At 41.0% G+C, this 17308-nt stretch overlaps 1 protein-coding gene across 6 annotated transcripts; it reads right to left on the bottom strand.

Annotated features, from left to right (window-relative positions):
- Positions 1 to 2741: 2741 nt before the first annotated feature.
- On the bottom strand, positions 2742 to 17082 carry si:dkey-30c15.10 (uncharacterized protein LOC559353 homolog). 6 transcript variants are annotated; one of them, XM_037107753.1, is made up of 25 exons: positions 16885 to 17082; positions 16090 to 16184; positions 15796 to 15963; positions 15315 to 15410; positions 14162 to 14346; positions 13694 to 13780; positions 13262 to 13351; positions 12459 to 12543; positions 10781 to 12103; positions 10180 to 10469; positions 9984 to 10078; positions 9360 to 9489; positions 8882 to 9017; positions 8392 to 8580; positions 8131 to 8257; positions 7366 to 7414; positions 7058 to 7111; positions 6944 to 6976; positions 6828 to 6849; positions 6466 to 6572; positions 5746 to 5799; positions 4839 to 4925; positions 4486 to 4593; positions 4250 to 4398; positions 2742 to 3380 (listed from the first exon to the last, which is right to left on the bottom strand). In XM_037107753.1, the coding sequence occupies exons 2-25, from the start codon at positions 16181 to 16183 to the stop codon at positions 3227 to 3229; spliced, it is 3912 nt and encodes a 1303-aa protein (XP_036963648.1). In that variant the 5' UTR covers position 16184; positions 16885 to 17082; the 3' UTR covers positions 2742 to 3226. The 6 variants fall into 6 exon arrangements, with proteins under 6 accessions (XP_036963648.1, XP_036963649.1, XP_036963650.1 ...); XM_037107754.1 differs by having other exon boundaries at positions 13262 to 13348; XM_037107755.1 differs by lacking the exon at positions 5746 to 5799.
- Positions 17083 to 17308: the final 226 nt, after the last annotated feature.

The following is a 17308-nucleotide window of genomic DNA, read 5'->3' as shown; positions in this document are numbered from 1 at the left end:
GTAACACCCAGCAGGACCTCCACCCAGAGGAGCTATGGAACGAACAGGAAGTCTAATTCTAGACCATTTCCTGTATGACATTCCTGACCCGAGCTGCTTTCCTGCCAGACTCTCTCAGATCTATGGTACATCCAGTGACTTTAAATGTATATACTGGACAAGAATGTGATGTAACTAAACCCATTGAATCTATTTGTTTGGGAGCTCTGTTTGACATACCAGTGTGCACTGATTTTGTTGAATACAGAACATGGAACATCTTCGCGTTAAAACGTCTCCTGTTATGTATTTTGTTGAACTGTGTTCTTATACTGTGAATTTGACAAAACCAGAGGTAAATTAAACTTACTTGAACTAAATATATCTCATCAGTAAACATTTCCTCCCGAGTCATGGCGGAGGGATTTGCATCTGCAGTGGTGGTTGTAGTAACAAAGAAGACAACAGCTCCCATGATCCCACACTGCATATAGTATCTCACAAAAATGAGTACACCCCTCACATTTTTGTAAATATTTTATATCTTTTCATGGGACAACACTGAAAAAAATGACACTTTGATACATTGTAAAGTAGTCAGTGTACAGCTTGTATAGCAGTGTCAATTTGCTGTCAAAATAACTCAACACACAGCCATTAATGTCTGAACCGCTGGCAAAAAAAGTGAGTACACTCTAGGGCTGGGCGATAAATCGTTAAAATCCATTAATTCGAGTTTGTGGTTTAGGATGATTTAAAAAAGAAAAAAAAGAAAAAGGAAAATCAATTTTCCCTTTAACTTGCTCTGCCACTGCTCCCCCTGCACCTGGAGTTCATGGGGGGCACCTGTTTTCTTTTTTGTAACAAAACTACCATCCCTCTTGGCATCATGAATCACTTCCTCCTCATGGCCTGAAGTGTTCACTCATGTTCCTAAGGTGAGGTAAAGGAGGGGACTGTAGTGATGCTGCTACTACTATGAATGCACTGTTCTGTGAGTGTAGAGCTTTGTATGACAGTGTAACTGAGTTGGCCCCTCAAAATAACTCAACACACGGCCATTAATGTCTAAACCGCTGGCAACAAAAGTGAGTACACCCCAAAGTGAAAATGTCCAAATTGAGTCCAAAGTGTCAGTATTTTGTGTGGCCACCATTATTTGCCAGCTCTGCCTTAACACTCTTGGGCACGGAGTTCACCAGAGCTTCATAGGTTGCCTCTTGAATCCTCTTCCACTCCTCCATGATGGCATCAGGGAGCTCCGTTTGACGATGCCCCACAGATGCTCAATAGGGTTTAGGTCTGGAGACATGCTCAGCCAGTCCAACCAACATGGTTCCAGTGATCCATGTCCACAGTCTGCTTGACTTCAGCAAACAGCGTATGGTCTGAGCACTGACAGGCTGACCCCCCACCCCTTCAACCTCTGCAGCAATGCTGGCAGCACTCATACGTCTATTCTCCAAAGACAACCTCTGGACATGAAGCTGAGCAGGTGCACTCAACTTCTTTGGTCGACCGTGGCGAGGCCTGTTCGGAGTGGAACCTGTCCTGTTAAACCGCTGTATGGTCTTGGCCACCGCGCTGCAGCTCAGTTTCAGGGTGCTGGCAATCTTCTTATAGCCGAGGCCATCTTTTTGAGGCACAATTCTTTTTTTCAGATCCTAAGAGAGCTCTTTGCCATGTGAAGTGCCATGTTGAACTTCCAGTGACCAATATGAGAGAGTGTGAGAGCGATGACACCAAATTTAACACACCTGCTCCCCATTCACACCTGAGACCTTGTAACACTAACGAGTCACATGACACCAGGGAGGGAAAATGGCTGATTGGGCACAATCCTAACCCTAACCCAGTGAACCTTCAAACGCACTTGAACAAATAAATTAAAGTGCATCTTTTGAAAAGAATGTGTCCCGTTTTGATAAAATGCTTTCGTTAAAATAAATCGAACATGTCAGACTGCTTGTTATTTTAAAAACAGATCAATTTTCTCAATGGGATTTTTAAAGTGTGAACAAAACTTTCATCAAATACTTTTTTTTTTTGCAAAAGATACCTTTTGTTGACAAAAAGTATTTCATATCCCTGAAGATATGTAAACTAAATTAAATATCTGCATTGCATTGCATAGCAAACATGACATGTTGGTAGATGTACAGGACATGAGTTGTGAGCTGGCTGTCTATTTTACACATTTTTGGAGCCTGTCTGCTTCCTCTGGCTCGAGATATTCCCTGTTGTGGCTTCGTAGCACAAACCTGGGGTCCAAAGTTTTCAGCATGTGGATGAACCTCTGTATTTTCCACTGTATATATGGGCACCATATCTTTAACAATATGCAACGTGACTGTATTTGTAAAAACTGTCCACCGGGATCCTTTCTTCTCATACAGGACAAAATGTTTAAATGATTCCGCTAATGTTGGCTGTTGTTAGCAGGTGTTTGTGGGCTGCCGAGCTCCTGTACATCTCATAGTGAACAACACTACTGACGAGACAGTGCCTTTTTAGGTACAAGCTCTTAGCTTGCTGCATGTTGTTGTGTTTGTTTCTCTGTGGAAAGTCAATGCAGGGGGGGGATGGAGCCCGCTATGAACTATGGGAGCCCATGGGGAGCGATGGCAGAGCAAGTTAAAGAGAAAATCGATTTTATCTTATTTTTTTAAATCGTCCTAAACCACAAACTCGAATTAATCGATTTTTACGATTTGACGCCCCGCACTAATTCTCAGCCTATATTAGTTTCATAGACTTAAAGATTGCCTTCTCCTTCAATATTTATTAGTGTTTCTATACAATTAACCTTCCAGTTCAAACGACACAAAAAACAATATGAATTTAAATATATGTGTAAATTATTGTCACCTTAGCAACTGAGGTGACCAAATCATATTTGCCTACAAAGGCTAAAGCAGCTGATTGCCACAAAAAAAACAGGTCAAAATAAAACCCGATTTCCAAAAAACCAGGATAAAGACAAACTAACTAAAAATATTCAAATGGAACTTAGCAAATAAAAGTGAAAACCAATAGTAAAGATTGGATTCAGATGAAAAGAAATAAACAATAATACGAGAATCAAATAGACATCTCCCAAAGGTAAATCAAGATGAGATACAGAAAGTGTTGACTTGCCAAATGTTTATAATTTGGCAGTTACATATCAACTTTTAACAAAGCGCATCAGGCAGACAATTATCCACTACAGTCATATAGAATCCCAACCCTGAGGCCAGCAGTGGAGTTACAGTATGCTCTCCCTCAGGTTCCCACTGTTGGATGTATCCAACTGCTCACTTTTTGATGTTCGGTTCCATGTGTGAAAGTCCAAAAGAACTTGGTTGAGTTTCTCCATCCAGTCCAGCCTTTCCTGTTTGGTGTCAGCTGAAAACCAGCACCTGCACAAAAACAACATAAATCGGTTTGTGCAATGTGAACCCATGAGCACTGTTAGAATGTTAGAGAAACCAGACAAACATCCGGGGCTGAAAAATGAGTAGTAAGTACCACAAACTGCAAGTCTTTGTTTGGCCACTGGAGGCTGGCTCCAAAAGTGAGTTAGTCCCCATGACAGCCCATGTTAAATGCTCAGCTTTACAGCAGACATAAACATTTTAACAGCTTGGTACAAATTTTTATCCTACTAAAGCCAAATTTCCTGCTCAAGACACCAGTACAGGTGGTGAATATTTACATAATCAACTCTGTTAATATATATCAAGGCTGTGTATGTTCGTGTATTTAGAGCGTGGCTGCTTTGAGTGAAAGCTAGCCTTGAGCTGTCTGCTCGGCTTCACCACAGCTAATCCCAGTTGAAACTTGAACAAGAGTGTAAAGCTATACATCTTTGTCCCAACGGTGACTTCCCTTTTTCAAAAATACATTTTGGGACACATCCAAATCACTGACGTCACAGAAGGTGTTTCCCATCAACTGTCAAAAGTGAAACACCCTCTGTGACATCACTAGTGAGCTGCACCTAAAAGAGCAACATGCTTCATTCTTACTGTAAACACAAATGACAATTATACTTAAACAGGTTTTCAGAACAAATTAAGCATTATTTTAGCCAAAATGTGCAACCTCAAAATGATCAAAAGCAGTCATGGAATTTGAGCTCTGAAGGAACAGTTCCTCCCAAAATAACCAAATAGCTGCATGGAACCATGTGACGATTGTACTGAAGCACTCAACTAAACCTAAAAGAAATGTAGTTTATTTACTATCTACTTCCATATTTTTCAGGGTGTGTGAGATGCAGTCTTACTTGGACAAGGCTTCCTGGCTGTCGTCCTTCTGCTGCTGTGTGATACTGCTCACCAGCTCGAAGGTGAACGGTCGAGCACAGGAGTCCCTCTTCACCGGCCTGACAGACTGACTGAGGGAGCTGGACAGAGAAATGCTGCCCTCGGCCTCCTGGGAGGTTTAAACAGAAAACAGAATTTAATCGATGATGTGACACAGGGGCTTTGTGTGCCGGTCAGTCTGCTGGTCTATCCATACCTTAGTTTCTTTGTCATTGGGATGGTTCCAGTAGTACAGGTTACATTCCTCCAGAACAAAGTATCGGCGATGCCACACCCCATATCCACTGATCAACTCAAACATTGTCTGGGAACAAGGGTAAGAGTGAGTTTTTTTAAACATTCAAGAAAAATGTCTGTTTTGATTATTGGAAGTCTTTTAAACTTTGGATTTAGCAAAGACAGGAGCCACATTCTTCTGTTTCTTCTTCTCAGTGTGGTTTTAAGATACAGATGCTCGCTAAAAGAATTCTAATAAAATCTAATTCTTGTTGTAAGCCGTACAGTATGACACTAAATCGAGGAAAATTTAAAAACCATCACGTCACTGACCAGGAAGCCTTGGTGCTGTACATTTGAGTGACTTTCACTGTTCAGTCTCAGGTAGATGTTGCCCTCTAGAGGAGAGAGAAAAGGCACCTGCAGTCAGGGAGAAAGAGGGAGAGGACACACTGTAAAAAGTACCATGTTAAGGACACAAAACACAGTATTCTGAAAAATGTCATTCCAACAAGGTCTTCATCCATTTTTTGTAAAGAAAAATTCAAGTAGGTATCAGCAATGTGTGTACTGCATGTTGGAGTGAAATTCCTCTTGTACATTCAGACAGTTAGCAGACAGACACACACACCTCTGACAGAGAGAAAACTTAATGGGTGAAATGACAGTGACTTGTTTAGAAGTGTACTTTCTATGCCGTCAGTTTCCTCCCAATAACCACATGACAGCGTGGAATTCAATAATAAATAATACAAGAAAATAAATATGTAATAACTAGTGCTGCAGTTAACACTTATTTCAATCGCGGATTAATCTAACCATTATTTGCTTTATTAATCAATATGTTGTTTGGCCTACAAAATGTCAGAAAATGGTCAAAAACTCAATCAGTGTTTCCCACAGCCCAAGATGACGTCCTCAAATGTTGTTTGTCCACAACCTAAACCTACTACCATAGAGGAAGAGCAGAGACAAGAAAATATTCACACTGAAGACGCTGGAGTCAGAGTTCTGACTTCTGTTGACATAGATATTTCCTCAAACACATTCATCGGTTACCAAAATAATTGGTGATGAATTTCACTGACAACTAAAGGATTAGCTGTTATCTCTCACCACATGCATACGAAACATCATCCACAAACATCTATCAATTAATTTGAAAGGGTGAAATCATGAGTCAGCGGTTAGGTGAGCAGTAAGAGGTGAAAAGCCGACAGTGTTGTGAAAAGAGTGAAACCTTTTCCTGAAATTCATCTCCCAGCAGCCTCCTGATTTTGCCTTCAAGTTTCATCTGAGTGGAGGAAGCAGAGGGGAGAGAGAGAGAGAGAGAGAGAGAGAGAGAGAGAGAGAGAGAGAGAGAGAGAGAGAGAGAGAGAGAGAGAGAGAGAGAGAGAGAGAGAGAGAGAGAGAGAGAGAGAGAGAGAGAGAGAGAGAGAGAGAGAGAGAGAGAGAGAGAGAAGCAGAAAGGGAGGGGCAGACATGTTACATCACCAGTGAGCCCACCCGTGTGTTGAAGCTTTTGACAGAATAATAAAAAAGACTAAAGCGGTGTATAGAGGTGTCTTCAGTGGTTGACTAGTGCTGAATGTAAAAAAAAACAAATGCACAGAGAGATGCAAAACCTGGTGACAGTGAACATGCTCTTCCCCTCCTGAATGTTTCATTCTATGAATTACTTCAACAGAAGGAAAAAGCTTCCTGAAAGTACAATTCAGTGGGAACAATTAAACTAACATTTCACATGCTTTGATCTTATCTTTTTCTATTTCTCTCTCTTTAGTTAACTTAGCTTTCTTACTTTTTAAAAAAAAAATCAACTGAACAATGTTCAGAACATTTCTCATCAGGAGACAATACTCTGGTCTGAGTAAAACAAGCGTGTACTAGGCTTTAATTTCCAAAGATAACAAAAACAGTTTGAGAAGAGTTTTCCAACAACACCATGGCAGATCATTACCTTATCCAGAGGGAACTTGCTGTGTCCCAGTGAGGCCAAGGTGATCTTATGGGAACCCACCAGACAAAAGTTACTGGAGCGACGTGTGTTGACAGCTGGAGGAGCAGCTGAAGGACAGAGAAGCACAGGCTGAAAAAACTCATGATGAACATCAACTGGTCAGCAGCAATGCATTTGATCATTATGGCCACTCATAGTTTATCTGGCAAATGAAGTTTATCAGCTTTTGGATATGAAACTTTTTGTGAACATTTAATAGGTACCACTCTGGATTTGTTGATTTTGATATGAGTGCAACAGTATAAATAAATTAAGCTTCCTTGAACTATAACAACCACTGACCAATATATATCTCAACTTACGTGTCAGACTGTTACTGGATCTCTGTTGAAAACAAAGAAAGTTTAGGGAAATTAGTTTGTGAGGTGAAAGAAACGCACTGTAATAGCTGGGCATAAAACAAAATCTGGATACTCACTGTGATAGTATTCAGGAGCTTCCTCGGTGTGACCTGAATATGTAAAAGCACCATGAATGAATCAGACCGTCACTGATCTAAACACATGGCTCATTATTTGGCTCACCAACTTACCCGCGACTTGGTGGTGGTCCGGTCCGTGCTGCAGTTACTACCTGAGGTGTGGGACTTCAAGGAAAAAAAACAGGCACATTAGATCTTATTGTAAATAAACTAAATCAAATGATTTTTTACAACTAGAATGGCAGTCATAATATGGACAATATGCAGACAAACAATATACTCCTATGGAAGCCAAGTATTCATGATGTTTTGTTTTTGCAGTGTATAAAGTAGTGCCATGATAAAACTACTGAGCCCATTTATAATAGAATTAGCAACTGACAGTCAACACGATCAAAATGTCAGAAGTTTGTTCTTACCAGGCTGTAGACTTCCACATCAATTTCAAAGGATGAGCGTATATCCTTCCTAACGGATCAAGGAAACAAAGCAAACAATGCATGAATCTATATACCACTAATATGGTCACACTGATATTGATACAGATACAGTGACAATGCAAAAAGATTTAGGTGCCAAAGAGACTCATCGTAATCATTTAAAAATGAGTGATGTTTGTGAAAAAAAAGACTGTGTCAAAGGTTTATAGTGAGATGTGAAGAAGAAGAATTCAGGGTCGACTATCACTGTCCTACCTACTGTATCTTTCCTGCACATTCATGTCTATTTCTATTTCCATTTCTACTTCTAATACCATATGGTAAGAAATGCCAGTTTTTTGTTGTGGTGAAATTTTTGTTAAAATACATAAGATTTTACTAAATGCAGTGGTACATACTGCATCATATCTACCTGGTGTTAGTGTCTTAGTCATTGTGTAAGGAGTTGTGTTTTTCTTGTAGGGAGACAAATTGGCTAAGGCTGTCTCAATGCAACCATTCACTTACAAATGGTGGATAATATATGAATTGTGAATCAAGAAACATAGCTGATTTGCCCAGCGATGTTCATCACTGACTGCAGCTTTAAAAAAAATGATTTCATGTGCAGCTAAAAAACAAACAAACACCAATGTCAAATTAGATAAAGAAAGAAAGAAAAATGTAAATGCAGAAAATTTGTGCTAGAAGCAGAGCGTAACACTTGTCAGAGTAACCTGAAGCACTTAATGAAATGCAGCTTACAGAGTGACAGAAGTAGGGAAGGAGATGGTGTCTCCATTCTGAGCATCAGCAGCTGTGGCCAGTGGGGTGGCCACGATGTTACAGGGCCCATAGCGGATCAGGATGAAGAAGTAGTGACTTGGACGACCTTAAACAGGTAAACAGACAATTCAGTCCTTTCAAAGTGGAACACCACTACATATGTGTGAATTAAGTCCTGAATTTTGAGATAGGTTTTTACTGAAGTCGTACTGTATTAGTAATGTTAAAAGGCTGTGCTACCTGATCGGTTGTGTGAGGAGCAAACAAATTCAACCTTGAGGGGCAGCTGGATGTTTGTGATGGCGACAGTCCCTCTGCAGGGCTGCTGGGAAACAATGTCCCCGTCCTCTCCTGCTGCCTCTCCTGACTCAGAGTTTCTCTCCTCCCTCAGCCTGGCAATCTCTGCCAGCAGGGCCGAGCGTTTCTCACCTGACAAGGAAAAGTTCCACAAGCATGATAACATCACAGAGAGGAAAATGAAACAACTTAACTTCTTTGAGTGCAATTATTCAAGCTTTGGAACATGACAAATGTATAAAAAGTTATGACTTTATAAATATTATTATCAATACCGTTGTCAATCTGTTACTTTTGTTATTTTATGTTAAAAAGGTGAGTATCAAAAGAATGCAGTTGCTGTTGAAGCAAGACAATGCAGTGTAAACATGACTTCTTTTCAATGGTACACAAAGATGGGACAATTAAATCAAAGATCTTGATGTGTACATACAGGAGACCAGCAGCAGTTTCTCAGCTTCAGCCTCCTCCAGTGAGCCTCGTCCGTGCTCCTCATCAGTGCAGCAGCTCAGAGCCTGCAGAGTCTGGTGGATGATGGTCTGCAGCTTCCCTGCTTCTTCATTAAGCGCCTGGGAAAAACGCGAGACAATATGCAATATTATGGGTCATTCAGTGTTACTGGATTTAATTAAATCAAAGCAGTTGTAGTTATGGTTACAAACCAAAGTTAAGTTAACAGTAGAAAGACTAAAGGTTACTTTCTAGAGATAGAGAATATAGTTAATTGTCATTGTTTCATCCAGGTGCTTTGGGTTGGTGCCTTGTGTCCAACGCCAGCTCAAACTGGCAGCATTTGATGGCCTGGGGACGAGTCTCAACAATCAACTATATTTCTCTAGAAAGACAAATATTGCTGTTACAATGGGTAAGACTTCTTCAGTTGAAAAAGAGTTGAAGACAGTGCTGCACACCGTGATTTTCTCCTTGGTGTTGACGGAGGGTTGAGGCTGGGACTTCACTGGAGCTCGTCTTTGAACCCCCGGAGTGACACTCTGAATTGTGGACGGCTTAACCTGTCTTTGTGTGCGGTAGGCATCAATACTGTCAATGAAAGTACAATTTACAGACAGGTGAGAGCGCCATTCCACTACCCAGTCAGATTCTGATATGTTAATAATCACTTACATAACACATTCCCACATAGAATTATTATTATAATGATAATTAACAGTCTTTACAGCTCCTGTATCTAAAAGAAAAAAATATTTGAAGATGATAACAGTACAATCCAACAAGTTCATAAAACCTGCTGAACACCAAAATCCTATTTATCATATTTAAATCTATATAGTGATTTAAAATCAAAGCTTTAGTTAGGCCCATGTGTCTGCTGGTCGTACATTTCATTTGCCTCTATTACAGCTTTTATGGCTATGACACCAGTGTGAAAAGTTTAATGGTAACAGCTGTGGTAATCAGTATACATAACTGGGCCTTTAACTTCCTAAATGTGTTCTGAAAAAGACAACGATGATGATTCAAGACTGAGACTTCGATAAGAAGTTACTCTCAACACAAGCTGCAGCTGTGATTACCTGTATAGAGGTGCAGTTTCAGCAGGAGGGGTGGAGGTCTCTCCTGGAGTCAGGAGCAGAGATGGAGGATTGGACTCCTGGCTCACCGCCAGTCGCTATTGGTGGGATTAAGAACGTTACATAAATCCAGTGAGGATCTGCATTTATAAGATTCCCCACTTAATCTAGACAGCTCAAAGCTATGCACTAATCTTACCAGAGGAGTAACCACAGCCTCTACAGACTTGCTGAGGGGTGACAGGATGCCACTTGGAGGAAAAGTCAGCAGCTCATCGGCGTTGCTTTCATCACGCTCTTCTTCACTTTTCTCCTTCTCAGATTCCATGTCCATCTTATCTTTGTCTCCAGGGCAAACGCCAATACCACTATCATGGTCCTCAGTGTCTTCATCTTCTCCCTGCATCCTTCCAGCATATTCCAGCACTTCCTCAAACATCTGGTCGATGATTTCAGCGGTGTTGGTCTCATCATGAGAGCTTAGTTCAACTGGGAAGACACATTCACAAACAACAATCTGAACAATAGTCCGAGAAAAGTCTGAGAAAACCCACGAATAAATGTAAAATTGAAGAAAACCTACAACAGATGGATCCATTGTTTATCACAGTTGTTTCCCAAGTGCAGTTTTTGTTTTCCTCTTGCAACCATGTGATTTAGAACATGCAGTTCGCAGCTGAAGTTTACTAATGAACCAGTGATTTCTGTCTGAAAAAGAACTTCACCCATATGTTTCCTGTCTCCTAAGGTGCCCACAGGTGGCCCAGGTGCTCACACCAACATCTTCTTACTGTTCTCACCTGACACACTTGTGTCTGCCCTGGACTCCATGGAGGTATTGGTCTCAGACAGGGTGGAGTCATTGATTAGCTCGGGCTCCAGGATAAAGGTGACTTTCTTTGAGCTTTCTCCTCCCTCGGACTCATGAGTGTTTTTTGTCAGCCTATCTACAACACCCTGGCTTCCATCTACTGCAGCTTGCTCTATTTCACTGGTCTTCAGAAGGTGATCTGATACCTGGGCTTCTATCAAACACTGATCTCCATCACTTCCATTGCCCTCTGTTGATTTAGCCAGCGTCTCTACTTTAAGTTTAGCTACATCTTTTATACTTGATTCAAGCTTTGTATAATCATCTTTCAGAGCCTGAGATACATTTGAGAAAGGAGATGCCTGTGTTTCCTTCACTATGCTATTTGGACCGCTTCCATCTGACTCTAGATCCATGTCCTCTTCTTTTATACTGACTGTCTGGACCGCCTTTGACTGTTGACATACATCATCACTATGATTACCTGGTTCAGCGTCATTCTGGTCTTGTTTTTTTGTAAAAGTATGCATGTCTCCTCTGAGTGCTCCCTCATAACAAGACTGTATGTTGCCTTGGTCTTTGTTTGAAGTCAACTGGTCTTTCACAGAGTCATCTTGCCCCAATTCATCCTCCTCAGGTATAGGTTTCTCATCTTCCTGCATTTCAAAGGAGCCAGCAATCTCAGCAGAGACATTAGCCAAATAACATTCACTATCCCGGATGTCAGAATCTTCACTATCACGTGCAACACTGCCTCCCTTCTCGTTTTCCACTCTGGATGATTGCAACTGCCCTTCCTCCTCTTTAGCACACATATATTCCTCCTGCTCAGTCGTTTTAGACTCTTCCTCCATGCACACATTATCTTGAGGATATCTCCAGAACTTTAACTCCTCATCTGTTGAAGGCTCAATCTCATCTTCACTGTGTTGATAATCACCAATTTCTTCAACTTCTTCAAATGAAAGCATCTCAGATGCACCCTGTTCAGTTGGTTTGGAGACCGCCGCTAGCAAGCTCTGATCATCACCTGTAGGCAACTCTGACACATTGAGATCCTCACTAAAAGATGCTCTGGAGAATCTCTGATCCTTGCTTAAAGACAACTTCAATACAGTCGGGCTCTGTAATTGTTGGGACCTAAGCTGGTCCTCTTCATTTCCAAATGAAGCCTTGTGCTCCGTCTTTCCCCTGACTTCTCCACCCTGTAGAGTACTTTGCCCCTTCCTTTCCACTACCAGCTGCCCCTCATTAGAGTCTTCAACCTCTCCAGATCCTGTCGGAGTTTCAGAGTCACATGGTGCCTTTTTTCCTGTTGGGAAAGTAGTCTCACATCTTAATCACTAGGCTACCTCTGCTTCATACTTGATATATACTTAGTATTCATATCAATCTATTATACAACAAAGGTTCCAAAGGTTATTCAACATCTAACACACATTTATTAAGAAAACTATGTCCAATACTGTCAGTCCTGGTGCTGATGCAGAGTCTGGATTAGGAAAACAAATATCGATGAAGACACAATACTGGCCTTGCAGATCAGTTTACACTACCTCTGCTGCTACAGTCTGTCTGTAGGACTGTGGAATAAGTAACTATTCAAACTACAGCAACCAAATGTGATCATTAAAGTGGACAGGATGGGGGAAAGTCAAAAGTCTCACCTGTGTTATCTGAAGAATGCCTCTCTGCCCCTGATGCAAGAGCTTCAGTGAAGCTGCCATCTTTCATCTCAGCATCACCATCAGCCTGTTGAGTGCAAAAATATCAGCACCAGAAAACAAAGATAAGAGCTTTATATGGTGTGTATAATACTGCAGCTGGCAGTTATGATCTTAATGTAAGCCATTTGCCCAGCATCCACAGAAACAATGTCAGGAGCTACAGCAAACGAGCAAATAATGTCTTCAAACCCTGTAAGCCAAAAAATACACAACAGCCACTGTGACCAGTAGAGAAGAGAAATTAATGACAAGGTGCGTCATGCTGATTAGTCACATATTTACAAACCTCTCCAAGGTTACTCTATGTACAGTACATCACAGGTAGTGATATAATTTACATTTTACAGTCATCACAGTTAAATAGTTTGTCACCTTGTCATCACCCTCATGAGAATTCATAGAGGCTGTAACCATTTTCTGCTGTTCATGACATGAGAAGTAAAAAGGTAATCCTCTCTGTGAACAACCACTATCCCCAAAACCACACCAGACATTTGTATGTGCACCATTTCAAGAGTGAACTTCCTTCCTCCAAAGAGACAAACACTGGAGCCATGTGAATGGGTTCTTCTGTCAACAAAGTAGTTTGCTTGTACGCTGAGATTTTCCTTATGGTGTTACCAAATTCAATTCTTATCCCTGCCAGAAACCAATACTGCCCATTCTATTGACTCCAGCATTGCGTCATGTGTCAAAGCACAAAAGTGGCCAGAGGGTGATGAGTTACTTGGTCACAGACTCACATCCCAGGGCTGTATGGGAGGCCAATGAGCTGCCCTTCTCGACATAGGAACCCAGTTAGGAGCTGAGGGGCCAGGAGGGGTCCTGCCCTGCTAATATTATATGAGCTGGTGTGTAAAACAGTCTCAAAGAAACTGGTGTAATTCCTCAACAACAACAAAAAAATACACCCACAACAACTTAAAATAGGATTTGTCTTTGAGCTGATGGATATGCGTGCCAACCAAAGGGGGGACTGCCTATGTGTGAACTTAATGCCGGTCGTATATCATTAAATGGCAATTGAAGAACAAAATAGCCTGCTATTCAAACTATTTAGCCATAGCCATTTCTGTTAGCATTAGAGAAGTTATGATAACAACTGAGAACTGCATGAGATTGCCAAATCAACCACACTGTCACAAGATGTTACTGACAACTGATCTCAAACTGACCTGAGTCAACGAAGGATCAGAGCTGCTCCTTTTCAGCCAGGCATTCTCACTGAGTGGTCGCAACCGACTCAACTCCTGATTCCGTTGCTGATCAGTAAAACAACGTCAGATGTCAGACACAAGAAAAAAAGAGAAATCAGTTAATTCATTCATTAATTCTTAAAAGCATATAATCAAAGCTACTGCAGCTGCTAGTAGCTTCAGTTTAGAATGATTTTAATCATTTTACAGACATTGCTGGACTCTTAGCTGACACCATGACCCAGCCCCAGATTTCAACATTCATTGATTCACAGACACTCCTGATGAGCACTCACATAATTCCACTAAGTGTAAATCATTTATATCACCAGCGTTTTTAGTTCATTGACCATCTTACTACAAGAACTTGAGGTGTTGATGTTGGTGCTGATCTCAGTAATGTAGGTCCTACAAATGCATTTCAGTGAGAAAAGCTTCTGAACCTACATCACGCATGCGAGAAGCCTGCTCTGAGCTGGGTGTTGTAGTGTCCTGGAGTTTCTGCTGAATGTCAGATACAAAGTTGGAGCAGGTCCGAGGGCAGGGGTCTGCTGGGCTCTGTGCGGGAGCGGGGCTAGCCTGGAAAACTGGCACTTTAAACCTCTCCATTCGCTGATTAAATTCTCCCTCACCTAGAGGGAAAACATTCATAAAAGATTCATTTTCAAACACAAATATAAACTGAGTCAAATTGAAATTGAACACTTCCTACTGATGTACTCTTACAGCAGTATGTATTTAATTAATTTCTAATTCCAATCTGACGTTGCTCTAATATGCATGCTGGAGGTTTGGCAGATTTAACTCCATGCATGCCTCTTATAATCTAGAGCATCCACAGTATAACCTGAACATAAACATTTCATGTGGTGGTCTTGAACACTACAGGAAGGGAGCGCTACCTGCCAGGCACTTTTCAGGGCAGCAAGAAACAGTCTTGTCCAGTGCAGTGATTCTCTCAAGAAATGAGTCAGTGGCCTCAATGTAGTTTTAATTTGTGACATTTTGAGGTTCATGAAATTCTGTGTTTATTTGTGTCAGAATGGTGATACTGCATCTTCAGCATTTTTGATTTTTAGCTACAAATTATGTATGACAAAATGATACAATATATATAATTCATATAAAATGATTACTATCAAAATGTACATTCAGCAGATATACACATAAACCTAATGCAGCACAAAAAAAATCTAGTTCTCTCGTTTTTTAAAGCGTAAAGTTAATATTTTGTAAAAAATTTTTAATACCTGCCAGCCACAGTATTAATTGAATTAAAGTCATGTCACATATTTGAGTCAGGTGTGACCTGACAATCAAACACCATTTTAGTCTGTGCCTTCTTTAGTTTACTGTATTGACTTCTATCAATCATTGCACTACATGTTTGTACTTTGGACCTTCGTTTGTATCCGTTTTAGTGTTTTCACCTTGTGCGTAGTCTAAATGTTTTTGTCCCTCCCACTGAATGTGTGCAACAGTCATTCTTTGAGTTTTGTATGATTTTGTCCCTCTATCTGAAGTGAATCTAACGCTGTATTCAACAGTGACGAGTTTTTCTCTGAGATTTTTGAATGTGCGTGTTTGCATGCATCCTTACTAAGGAGATGCTCTCTAAAACCCCTTTCGTGGATGTCGACGGATAGGCTGTGAGCCCCGGGATCAGACAGGCACCGCTGGGCCGGAAGAGCTGCTCCTGAAACAACAAACACATACTGAAGTATTTATCTAACATCACTGTCACGACAGCTCCACGCAGATTGCTCAACACCTTGGCAATAGTTCTCATCTTGCATGAAGATAATCCAGTTTGTTGACCTTGGCTGCCATGACGTACCACTGTCTTCAGTGGTCCCATAAATCCTGTCAGCATTAACTGTAATACTCTCATGTGTCTGAATACATTCACATACACATTCAGTTTGATTCAACAGCCATGAAGCTTTCAAGTCTTTGTTGAATCTGTTTTGGGAAGGTACCGTAGTTAGATATGTTGCACTATACAGAAGTGTTTCTAATATTCAATCTACACTTGGGAGAACAAATTAGTCTGCTTGCCTGAATTTCTAAAGTGGGATTACCTTCTCTTCTCTGGGTGAGTTCCTGGACTCGGGATCGGACGGAGGGAACCATTGGCGTATCTGGCTTTGTCTCTAGCTCAGCTCTGCGTCCAGAGGAGGAAGGTTTAGGACTACGGTTCTCCTGACCAGCTGCCTCCAGGCGCCGCCGCTTCTGGCCATCGTTCACCTCTGAGACATCAGACAATAAGATGCAAAAGCACCAAAGTACATAACTGCAAAGGTGGCAGTAAAAAAGCAGATGTACTGAAGATATACCTGTAAACATACACTCTCACAACACATGCACAAACTAACCTGATGGTGAGAGGACATTATCTTCAGAATCTGACAGAGGTGCCCTCTGTCTCTTCAGGTGGCTATTTCCACTATTTTCCTCACCAGCTTCCATACTGTGATGCAAACACAGTGACATAACAGGTTACTTTATGATGGCAGCTGTTTTTAAACTAAAACATGGCATGCACAACAGCATTAGTGCAAACAATGGTGAAGCAATTGCATTTTCTATCGCAGTGACGGTCTCATAACACCTACTTACAGGTAATCAAATCAGGTAAGATTATCATGGGCTATGAATGGAAGGCACATTTTTGGCTAAAATCCCTAGCTAAGGATAGCTAGGCATTTGACAGTCAGGAGAAACGCTAATACTGGATTCAGAAAGCTTCTGCCTTGCGTCATGTAAAACATGACAACGTCCAGCGCTTTAGAAACAGCTCAGATCATTTCAAAAATGAAATCGCATGTCATTCAAAGAGAGTGCACTGTAGTCAAATAAATCGTGCGATCGTGCTCACACTGGCAACACACAATAACCCCGTGTTACTTCTTACACCGTGTTTTTTTTTTAACATCGAGTATTGACAGCCTGTCACTTGAAAACTAGCTAAAGGTGCATTAGCAAGCTAACGTTAGCAACACTGTGAGACAACTCTGACTAGCGTATCTCAAGCTAATTTATCTTAAATTGAACAGCAACACGTTAGCCTAGCTAAGAGCGAAATGCTAACTTTAGCAGGAACACATTGTCCGTGTTAACAAAGTATCAGCGCAGCAAGTACATGATAAGCAAGTCGTCGGTTGCCTTACCTGAAAATATGCCTGAATGAATCTACCGTCTGTAACGTTACTGAACAGGTCAACGCTAACTGACGTTCAAACAAGAAACAACCTTCTTGTTTTCTGCTTTCAATCTCCTCCTCCAACTTTGAATTTCAGCGGGTCTTGTGACGTTAGCGTAACGTTCAACTGCGGTTCTCTAAATAGTGTCGAGGAGCGCTGATCTGGAAACAGCCCAAAACCAGCTGGCCTGTTCAACAACAGGGCAGAATGCAGAGTGCTAATCTGATCCCAGGTCTGTACCTCACAGTGAGGGTTTTTTTTTTTACCGTAATAAACAGAGTAAATACGCAAATCAACATTCCATTACATTATCACAAAACAAAACAAAAAAAACCAAACAAAAAAACATGAGAATGAGACATGAGAATAGTTAAAACAACACTAATAGTAA

This window comes from Acanthopagrus latus, chromosome 8 (genome assembly GCF_904848185.1).
Source record: "Acanthopagrus latus isolate v.2019 chromosome 8, fAcaLat1.1, whole genome shotgun sequence".
In the NCBI taxonomy this organism is placed as follows: domain Eukaryota; kingdom Metazoa; phylum Chordata; class Actinopteri; order Spariformes; family Sparidae; genus Acanthopagrus; species Acanthopagrus latus.
Note: the sequence above shows the minus strand (reverse complement) of the source record. Positions and strands in the feature narration are given on the sequence as shown.